This window comes from Glandiceps talaboti, chromosome 11 (assembly GCF_964340395.1).
Source record: "Glandiceps talaboti chromosome 11, keGlaTala1.1, whole genome shotgun sequence".
In the NCBI taxonomy this organism is placed as follows: Eukaryota; Metazoa; Hemichordata; class Enteropneusta; family Spengelidae; genus Glandiceps; species Glandiceps talaboti.
In genome coordinates, this window is record NC_135559.1 from 11,251,789 (window position 1) to 11,262,549 (window position 10,761).

The 10,761-nt window shown below is 36.9% G+C and overlaps 1 protein-coding gene across 1 annotated transcript; it reads left to right on the forward strand.

Annotated features, from left to right (window-relative positions):
- Positions 1-1,037: 1,037 nt before the first annotated feature.
- Positions 1,038-7,997, forward strand: LOC144442251 (BPTF-associated chromatin complex component 1-like). Its single transcript, XM_078131538.1, has 6 exons — positions 1,038-1,149; positions 1,651-1,745; positions 2,353-2,454; positions 4,018-4,190; positions 5,191-5,304; positions 5,938-7,997. The coding sequence occupies exons 1-6, from the start codon at positions 1,132-1,134 to the stop codon at positions 5,985-5,987; spliced, it is 552 nt and encodes a 183-aa protein (XP_077987664.1). The 5' UTR covers positions 1,038-1,131; the 3' UTR covers positions 5,988-7,997.
- Positions 7,998-10,761: the final 2,764 nt, after the last annotated feature.

Below are 10,761 nucleotides of genomic sequence, written 5' to 3' on the forward strand. Positions count from 1 at the left end.
ACATTACTAAACCTGTTGAAATATTTCAAAAATATGGTTTAAATGCTGTCAGGCATGGAAAAAGACACTAATCCGAGAATAAGTGGGATTTAATCCAACTGCTGCCATCACGTTGACAGTTTTAAAACGCTGGTTATTTCCCCCTACTGCCACCACAGTGAATTTGTGTGAAGGCGCTGCATTAATCAATACATGTGTTTAGATCTTACTGGCTGAGCTGAAGAATAAGGCCAGAAAGTTAACTCCTAAACACTAAGACTAAGAGTATGGGAACACTCCCGATAAAAGTCCACATCTCCACAACATTATCCCGTAAAAATATACTCCTGTGAGCTCCGAATCCACTTCTCGCCTCACATTGCAACAGACAATTAATTCACGACATGGATCGATGTCGGCAGCAAATCATAATGTTAACCATAACCATAAATTGATTGAAACGCCAAAGAAAACACAAACCCTAACCCATAGCAGCAGTGGGATATCGATGACAATGTAAAACCCGTGGCAGCGATGGGATGAGTCAAAATCACAAAATTATGCGAAGTTAGACAGCGAGTCAAAGTAAAATGTGGTGACCCTCCACCAACCCTATTTTCTAAAACCTGGCCTCCCCCGACTACCGATTTGTAATATTTGAACTCCCCCCCCACTCCCACTCCCACTCCCACCCCCACCCCCACCCCCACCCCCACCCCCGTAAGTTCCTGAGGGATTCCTTCAATGACGATGGCGCAAACCTGAATTGCATGCTGCCGGTGAATTTTTTGGTATGTGTATTGGTTTGTGTTGAACAAGTTACACAAAGGAAAATGGACAACATCGATGATAAAAAAAAATAAAAAAAACGCCGTGAAAAAGTCCGTAGTTGGGCCTAAAATCTCAATTGTGCTCTGGTTTACATAAAGTCAAAATATGAGTCTTGGCAGGGTTTGAAATCAACTCGTCCTGATCCCTCCCGCGGCCCGAATGGTTACTTCCTTTGAAAGGTAACTGAGGTCAAATATTACCCATAATGCTCATTGTAATACTTCCGGTAGCCATCTTAGCTTTGACGCGGTTGTTTTGTTTTTGTTTTCATTCAACTAATATTGAAAACAAGGGCACCCTTGGCTTTGCGTTTTGACAAATATGAGCTCAGCAGCAAAAGTGAGTATTTTATTTCTCAAGTCATTTTGCTTTCATCTGCGATATTCGTTAAAAGCTGCTAGCATCTGCTTTCAGAATGATTTGAAGGGCCATGAAAGCTCAGTGGAGTCAAAACTGCAGACGAAAACTGAAAAGAGTGCATCAGCCATCAATCATATCATACATCCATGATCATATATGCATGTTATAACGTTGCAAATCTTTACACAAGCGAAATAGGGACAAAATCATACGTTTAGAACGGAAGTTTCGAAATACCCAGACTCTGAAACAGCAGATATGCCCGATTATTCAGTCAGTGGACAGCTCTGTTTCAGTACGTAGTCCTGCTTGCTGACGGTGCACGGGTCTAGATTACTGGCATGGCCCTCAAGGAAGGGGACGACTTACTCCGTATGCTAGCAGGAGTGCAATTTCTACAACACATTTGTAGATATGTACTTGTGTTGTAAATGTGATGTGTAATATTCGTCCAATTTTAATTTGATTTAATCTTTGTAGGTTGGAGAGATATTTTCAGCTGCAGGGTCAGCCTTCAGTAAGCTAGGAGAACTGACGATGCAATTGCATCCTGCAGCTGACCAGTCACCATCAAGGTTAGATTCAGTCTTGCTTGTTTTCCCACAACTTTACAATTACCATATATCAATCTCTCAAAATGTGATATTTGAGGGAATCTTATAGGGGTACCCATGTTAACTTTTTTCAGCGAGGATATTGTATGTGTGCATCTCTTTGACTGTTGTGTACTGCTTTGACATTGAAGTTGTAAAAGTTTGCCTAAAGGTATTATTAAATTTCTGGTGCAACTTCAATGCAATGTATACATGCAAAATATAGTCACACCAATAGGGCATCTATGTTCTGCCAATGCATCTACATGTAGTATGGTTGTTTTCAATGCAGTTAATTCTCTCTCAGTTTTGAGAAGAAGGGTGGCATTTATATTAATGTTACTCCTCTTTGACAGTCAAAATGGATTGATTAATTGTGTTGTTACATGTGATGTTCCGTTTGCCAACTGACTGAAGATTTTATATTGATTTTTTTTTTCCTTTAACATACGCACTTTAAATCTTGCTGTTTGTATTTCGATGTTCTGTAATATTTAAATTGTTTTGTGATATGTTTTTGTTTGTTTTCTGGACTAAGTGTCTATAATCAGGTTTTCGTAATTAAGGTCGGTGTATTTCTTGGTTTCAGTGGAAAGTGGACAGATCAAGAAATAGAAATGTTGCGAGACACTATCAAGAGGTTTGGAGAAGATTTGAGTAAAATTAGTGAGCTCATCAAAACGAGAACAGTGTAAGTCGAGGCTTGCATTAATCTGATTAAAATTCGGTCATTTTGGACCGTACGTTTACTGTCATTTGTTCTTTTGTGAATGCTTGTTACATGCATCTGACACAATACCATAGGTTTTCCCGAACCCAATCTCGTACCGACAAGTAGCTGACTAGAATCCGTCTTATAATATAACCCTCAATGTTCAAAATTGAAAGAAAGAGAACCACCAAACAATAACAATATCATCGTTGTCTGCTCTGTACTCGGAACAGTTTTTGAACAGTGCACTGACTCTGAAGTACTGTACCTGTATGTTTGGACACATTACATGTTTTCATTGGTTGAGTGGATTCACTTCGTGCTCTCATGTGGCATTATGTCAGATGTACGTGTTCACAAAAGAACAAATGACAGTAAACGTAACAACCAAAAAGAAATCGCACTGTGTAGTCTACATCGGATTTTAATCAGATTGGGTATTTGCATTTAACTTCTATAAATCTATGCTGGTTTGTCAGATTTAGCTATTTCAGCCATTCTAGCTACAACTTTCCATTAATTTCAAATGGCCTAACCAACAACCACCGTATAAATTTGGTAATCTAGATAGGATGTTTAGTAGTCTATGTACGCATGACTCCAGTCAATTTTGAACCCTGCAGAGTACATATCTCAATACATAAACTCCAATAGTTGCTCATCTTGCATTGACGTTATCTAAATTCTACTTAATTACCATTGATATATACTGAATTAGGAACCACATTGCAACAATTTTTCAAAGAACTGGCATGCCACGGCCACTACACAGATTAGGGAAAATGTGTACTTTACTGGTATAAGGGATGTACTGAGATTAGGGCTTGTAGCTGGCAAAATCAGCTTGCTACCGTGCTCTTCTTTCAGGAATTTCATTAAAAAATTATATGTTTAAACCAGTTTATTTCCATCTGTAGTCACATCCTTGAGTATACAAGGATGTCATCATGGCTGCAAGTCGTATGATAGGTAGCTCTTGAAGCAGAAAAGAAAGTGCAAATGCATATAAAACAACTTGATCATGAGTTCTTAGAAATACATAATTGACAGTGTTTTATTTAAGGGCGGTAAGTAGGTAAAATCTACCGGGGTTCCCACATCATTTTACCGGGGTTCCCCACCTAAACTATGATACATTGCATGGGAAGCACTACCAGTTTTACCTCTTTCCCCCTTTCTGTTACCGGGGTTCCCAAACCTTAGCAAAAACACTGATTGAAAGCAAATAAGCTTTCTGAGGGTGCCATCATCTTCACTCATAAGTTGTGTTAACATTGTGAAGGGATGATTTTCAAAGAAGGTTGCAGTGTTGAAATGTTGTGGTCCCTGCTAATGTTCAGAATTCCTTCTGGATAGCACTTCAAGTGGCAACATTATAATCCTTTTAAGTTTTGTTACCAGAGCAAATACCTTCAATGATTGAACCAAAACCTTGTTCAAACTTTTCAACCATATATACATGACTTCATGGTAAAGCACTTGAATCCAAAATCTTGTTTACAAAAAACTTCAACCTTATATCCTTTTAATTTTTCAAAACAGCGCCCAAATCAAGACGGCTCTAAAGAACAAAGCATACGAAGAGGCAAAGCTTAAGAAGTCACCGTCAAAAAGTACATCAGGATCAGCTGTTACACCATCATCAGTTAGTAAGAGGATAGAAACAGATACAACAGATACGGATGAACCTCCTTTAAAAAAACAAAAACAATCAGGTAAAGGCAAAATTATGACTCTGGCAATCAAGGTTTCGGTTACTAGAGGACTAGAGGACCATCACAAAATGTCACACAAGCTCAATAAATGAACTTTATTTGTTTAGGACAAACCCCCTTCTTGAACAAATGTTTACAAGTGCGACATCGATACTTTTTTATATATGATGTAAATCTTGGCAGTCACACCACGATGATCAATGCAGTGTAAAAACATGATTGTAAACACATAAAAATACTACCAGAAACCCAGCACTGTGTATCACATTAGCAGTAACTTTTAATCAACTTATGAACATCTCGGCAGTATATACAAAATCTGTTTTCATTGAAGGTGTGAAAGTTTTCCAAATTTTATTAGAAGTGCGAAAATGATGTTCAGTAATTGTATTGACGTCAGACCTCTTTTCTCTCGAATGAACGAAGTTTGTTTAGTGAGATTGCGTGACATTGTTGTTACATATTTGAGATAAGCTATTAAGTGGATATTGGTTTAATTACTCACTGTAAGGTGGTTTTTACTGATGATGTCCTTGATCTTTCAGTGTACATTTTGGGGGCTTCCAATCTTTACAATATCTTGATGACAGGGTGATTAGATTTGCACTGCAGAAGCACTGCCATCACCCACATGTGTAATCTACATTTCATCAGAATAATCACACTAATTTCTTCGTTCGGGCCACAAGGTTGACTAGTTCCTATGAACTATTTTTATGGCTCTAGCCAGAAATTTGTTACTCTATATTGTCTATTTTGTGGCTCATTTGACTTGTAAATTTTGATATTATGTAGATAACTTCAAAGCTTAGATTATTTTGTATGCCTATAATTTCTGGCAGTAAAGGTTATAGATAAAGATATAAATATGTTGAACTCCACAGCCCATCCTGGGCAAACTAAAAAATCATTTTACTCCCAAAGGGGAAGGTGTTGAACTTAGGTCTTTATATCCCATCCTAGGGAAACTAACAAATCTTATGTCATTTTATTTTCTCAGCTGAAGTGACGTTAAATATGTTAAACTCTACAGACCATCCTGGTGATACGTTAGTAGATGTGGAAGGATTAGAAGATCCTTCACCTGTCAAAAAACTAGATTTTGGTGAACAAGGTAAGATCGAGAAGTCATTGTGTACCTGAATTGATAAGTAACTAATTTTAAAATTATCGATGAATTTCTCATTAGTAAACCACTCCACCTTTCTTATTCATAGAATTAGCACCCACCCACGGTAATTGACACTGTCACTAACCTAACCAGGAGCAAAATAAGTCTAAGTCAACACAGGAAAATTTGGGGAGTACGATAAAATGGAACTTTCAGATATACTTAAACCAACTCATATATACCCAGGCAATTTAACAACCTTATGATAACATGCATATCAGTCATTTCCCCATTTATGGCCAAACAATACTCCTCTTATATGTGTATGTCAACAGTGCTCAAACTGAAGTTAGAGCCAGGAGTTGACTGAGGATGTTTGAAACTATAATTGTGTCAACGCAATAAGTTGTAAGCTGTGATTACATCTTGTACATTGCCAACATTAATGTGGTCCATTAATTAGCTCCCACCAAACCCTGATCAGTTTATAACACAGGCTGTTCCCTAGCACACTGATCATGTCATGTTCTGGATATGAATTAACTACCCCTCCCCCCATCCCCAGTGGGAAAGACACATCAGTCCCTGACCAATGGTTCAACATCCTTATTCCAAACATTTTTCTTTTCATTTCAGATTTGGACTCTAATCTTATGATGTCAGGCTCTGATATTCTCTCTAGATGATCTTTTCTAGGAGTTTTTAAAAAATTCTGATTCTGTCCTCAGTGACTTTTATATTTATAAGTTTTACTGCTTTTCCATTATGAAGATATTGTTTTTCAATCCCAACTTTTGGATATAAACAAAAGTAACCACCAAGACACATAAAGTTACAGATTTTACATGAATTAAATTCACTGCCCTGTAGCAAAAAAACACAAGATAATGTTGCTTTTGTAAAATTTTATTCACAAGGTAATAATAAACTTGAATGCCTCAAGCTTAAAAAAGAATAACTAAAGTGAAAAGGCCAGGAAAAATACTGGAAAGAGTTGATAGCATGTAATAAGTTTATGCATATAATTGTTTGATATTATTTTTCTCCTGAGTGACCTAAGGGGCTTCTCACTACAGTACATGTTTGTAGTGACAAAACTTAGATTACGAGTATTTTCTAGCTGAACGAAGAAAAATATTGGGGCAATAATATAGTTATACCAATGCCAGCATCATCGTAAACTACAGCCTCTTTTTACGGCACCATCCAAGACCTGATTTAGTCATTTCACGGAAGAAAAACGGCTCTGGTGCATGAGAATGCAATGCTAGTAATATCAAAGAAAAGTATTGGCACTATTGAATGTTTTGACAAATATTTCGAACACAGCAGAACCAGTGATGTAGACGCACGTCGTTTTGACAGTCGGCACACATTGTTATGACATAGAATGACCACACGTCTCTGGGGTATAAATTCTGTATTTTTTGTTATTTTCTGTACAACTTGGTTTGCGCATGGTATATAATGCAAAAGGAAGTACTAGTGCTATGGATGTCGTGATAACAGTGCTGTATAATTATTACCCCCGGCACAGACCTCTATTGGTGCAACAGACTTATATAGTAACTTTCTCAATCCCCTGGGGGAGCATACACTACCGCTTCAATGTGCATCTACCTTCTCAAGGGATATTTTGATTTTCATATTTTTACGATCTTATAAATTAATTTTGACTAATCAATCATTCCGTTCAGCATCTCCTTATTAGAATTTATCTTGTCATGTTCACTTGCTTCTGTGTAAATGCATACTTCTCTCTGTCTCTAACCATAGACATTATGCCAATTTCAAAATACCGTACCTCATGTACCTTGCTTTACAATGCCATATAATCTAAATGTGCAGAGGTTTTTGCACACGCTACTCAGGAGATTGATTGTCCCCTGACCATACTCTGGAGTAACGATGGAAAGCCTTCTCTTTTGTTGGCGGTCTAGTCTTCTGTCACAATTGAAGAGGTCAATATGTCTTTCCATTGTTCAATGGTGGAAATGTTACGACGCTGGTAATGAAGCCTTCGGTTTACTAAGATAGGCACGCAGCAAACTAAATCTATTTTGGTAGATTACACAAGTGTGTGATAGCAGTTCCTCTGTTGTGTGATTCTAATCACCCTGTGATCAAGACAATGTGAATATGGAAGTACTAAAATAGTACACTGCAAGTTTATGGAACTCTGTCAATAAAACTGTCCCTACGGAGACTATAGTTAAACAAACATCCATTCAATAGCTTATCACAGTTGTATCAACATGTTGCAATAACAGTTTTAGTTTGTGTCTGTCTTAGTAAACTGAAGGCTCAATTACCAGAGTAATATTTCAAATGTAGTAAAGATAGAACAAGCTGAAATGTAGCTATATATATATATATGATGTCTCGCGCAATACATTGTGGAATTGGAAAATAAACTATTGACATTCTAGTATAGATTAGTTGTGAAATGTTCTACGTGAAGTAGTTGGACTAATTTATATTACTATTTTTCCTAGTCTTTTGAAATGAAACCATCCCAGGAATGGAAATTTTACCAACTTTTTCATCTAATTTCAAAACTGGATATTTTGATATGAGCTAAATATTGTTTGTTACTGTCCTCATATAAGTTGTATGGATATTCAGTCCCAGTGTTCATACATATGCAGTTGACTGTCAGTTTGCAAAGTGCGTTTGAAATAAAACATAAATTTTATGTTATATACGGCAATAATCATTTGTCTTGAGTTATTTGTGGAGGCACTGTGATCCTAATAGAGGCTTACATACAGCAAATGCATATACCAAATGGCTATGCGTATAGATGTACTGCCCTCAACGGCTGTACAGTGTAGGTGTACAAAAACAAAGGCAAAGTTGGTTGGTTGCTTCGTAGAGGTCGCAACTTGACGCATGAGCTTGGACGGAACTTTCATTAACTATCTTCTCCAGCTGTACAGATATTAAACTCGTCGACAATGATCCTTTGAGAACGTGACTGAATAAATACGTTATCATTAAACTATATAACCGTCGTGAAAATAAAATTTATACATACTAATTATTATTCTTATAACCAGAATTAGTGGTGATCAATTTGTTGCGGATGGGGGGGGGGGGGGGGGGGGTTGCAGTGATTTTTCTTTATAATATAAAGATTATCTTCAATATATTTATGAGGAAATCTATCCTTCATATGACCAAGAGCCAAAGACGTTGAGCGATTTCAAAACAAAGAAGCATGCATTTGAGGTTTTGAAGCCCGAGATACTGCAAGATATCCTTGAACTCAGTGATAGTATTCAAATGTTCCTTCCAAAACAGTGTTAAAAAAAAAGATTTTAGAATTGTTCACCCGTTCAGAGTTTTTTAATGGACAGACGTCTTTTTACTTTTACACTTTCAAGAGTTTTGGGAAGGGGTTAGTCTCATCTAGGCTAGTCCAGTCTTATACGCGAAAAAGTTACCATCCTATCATAGCTGACCCGTTTTAGTCTGCTTAGCTACTATAATTATATTGATAACCAGGCCTGCAGACTACGTCACCTCATAAATAATAACATTTTATATTTAGACTATACTGTATTGTATTTCACAGATTTACTCATTTACTGTGGTACTTCACCGGCTTTTTTTAATGTTATGTCCCCATATTTTCAACAATATCAATTCCTCATCGCTCCGAAATGAGGAAATCAAATGTTAACTTTTCTACTTTTCTAATGTGTGTGTTTAAACTCGTGGCAAGTCCTGCTAACAATTATGTATGAGTTCAAGTGTCTTTTTCCCACCAGCACGTTTGTTTGTAGAGGTGGCACTGCATGCATCGTACGCATGGCCCTGTGCGTGATCATGACTCTCGACCGTACGGTCGTCCGTATGTAACTCAGCTGAGGTATAAATAAAGCCTGCTGTTCATTCCTATGAGCAAGGAGAAAACTCTGTAATTCGCAATCACCTCTTATGATCTTAATTTTGGTAAACTGTGTACAATTTCAAAACAAAATTGCCAAATTAATATGATGTCCACCGTATTCAAGTTTTACGAATCCATTGAATGTAGCATTTATATATTCTGTACATATTAAGACTTTTAATGTCGAGTAAATTTTAGTGCACTTTCTTGATTTTCATCGCAAACTCATGTAATTCATAACCCTACCCTCAGCTCCCCTCCCTCAGTCATTCTTACATCACTAGTACTGTACCAGCTATACGAAGTGATGACATGCCCTATGAGCGTGACAGCGCTGGGAATAGTTTCTTCATAATATTACTTCGCATTGAAACGTTTCTGACTACTTCACTTTTTTTTTTATAGAAAACTATAATATTCGACGGGATCAAAACTAAAGTACGTGTATTACATGTTGTTGTTGTTGTTGTTGTTTGTTGTTGTTGTTGTTGTTGTTGCTGTTGTTATTGTTATTATTATTGTTGTTGTTGTTATTGTTATTGTTATTATTGTTATTGTTATTATTGTTATACAACTTGTACGTCGCGTCCATTATCAGTGTTAGGATTGCACATGCTGCCAGTAAAATATTACCGAAATAACGAAAAAGTATCTATAGTCTTTAAGAAGGACAATCTACTCTCTTTTTTATATGCTATTCAACTTGTGTATTATATCCCCTCCCCTTTGACAATCTTCCATTCCCCTTCTCTGTTGCTCACCGTCAAATGTACAGTTCCCCTCATCTCCAAAACCGAGAAGAACAAAAAGTAAATGATAAATTTGACAAGTCACATCTACAATATAACTACTGTATAATCCAACTTGAATGTAATGTAGGCTGGTGTGTAGAAATCGGTGTGGGTACACGTAAGCCTTATTTGATATTGGAATATGTAATGTCTCATTCTTTCCCATTAAGAGTATTGAATGTTCAATAGCTATCCTCCACGTCACCATTGGGTCAGTTAGTTGTATTATTTGTGATGTCATTCACTGCATAACCTATATTGTCTGTACTGTACGCTGAACTGCAGTGAATGAAAACTTGCGACCGGAGACGGGTAGAACCGTTGGTCCTTTTCCCACTGACAACCGAAAGAAAAACCTTTCCCTCCCAAAAACTGTGAACGAAAACTTTGCTACTGTGTTTGTTTGTTTGTTTGATTGATTTTGCATGGTGAAACACTGAGCTTCGCTGACTGTATCAGATCTCACAACAATCACTTGTAATATTTAAATTTAACAGACCGAAATTGGAGAAATTTAATTTTCGCAAACTTAAATTTGAAGTCAAATGTTGCTTCCTTCAATTTTCACATTAATTAACACTTTAAAAATCTTCATTATTTTCATGGATATTTGAAAGATTTTGAGTTTCACTAACTCGTACTACTAAGATCCCAAAGACCTAGTCGTCATGGCAATCAATAGTTAGACCATGTTGCACTGTAAAATCGATACTTGCTCACGCCCCGGCCAGTCCGAGCTGCGGTTTATGCATGGTGGTCTGATCGGATAAGATA

Excerpts from the sequence above, each read along its gene's own strand:
- LOC144442251 (XM_078131538.1), top strand. Across the intron at positions 2,455-4,017 it reads CTCATCAAAACGAGAACAGT|CGCCCAAATCAAGACGGCTC; the intron begins GTAAGTCGAGGC and ends TTTTCAAAACAG. Across the intron at positions 5,305-5,937 it reads ACTAGATTTTGGTGAACAAG|ATTTGGACTCTAATCTTATG; the intron begins GTAAGATCGAGA and ends TTTTCATTTCAG.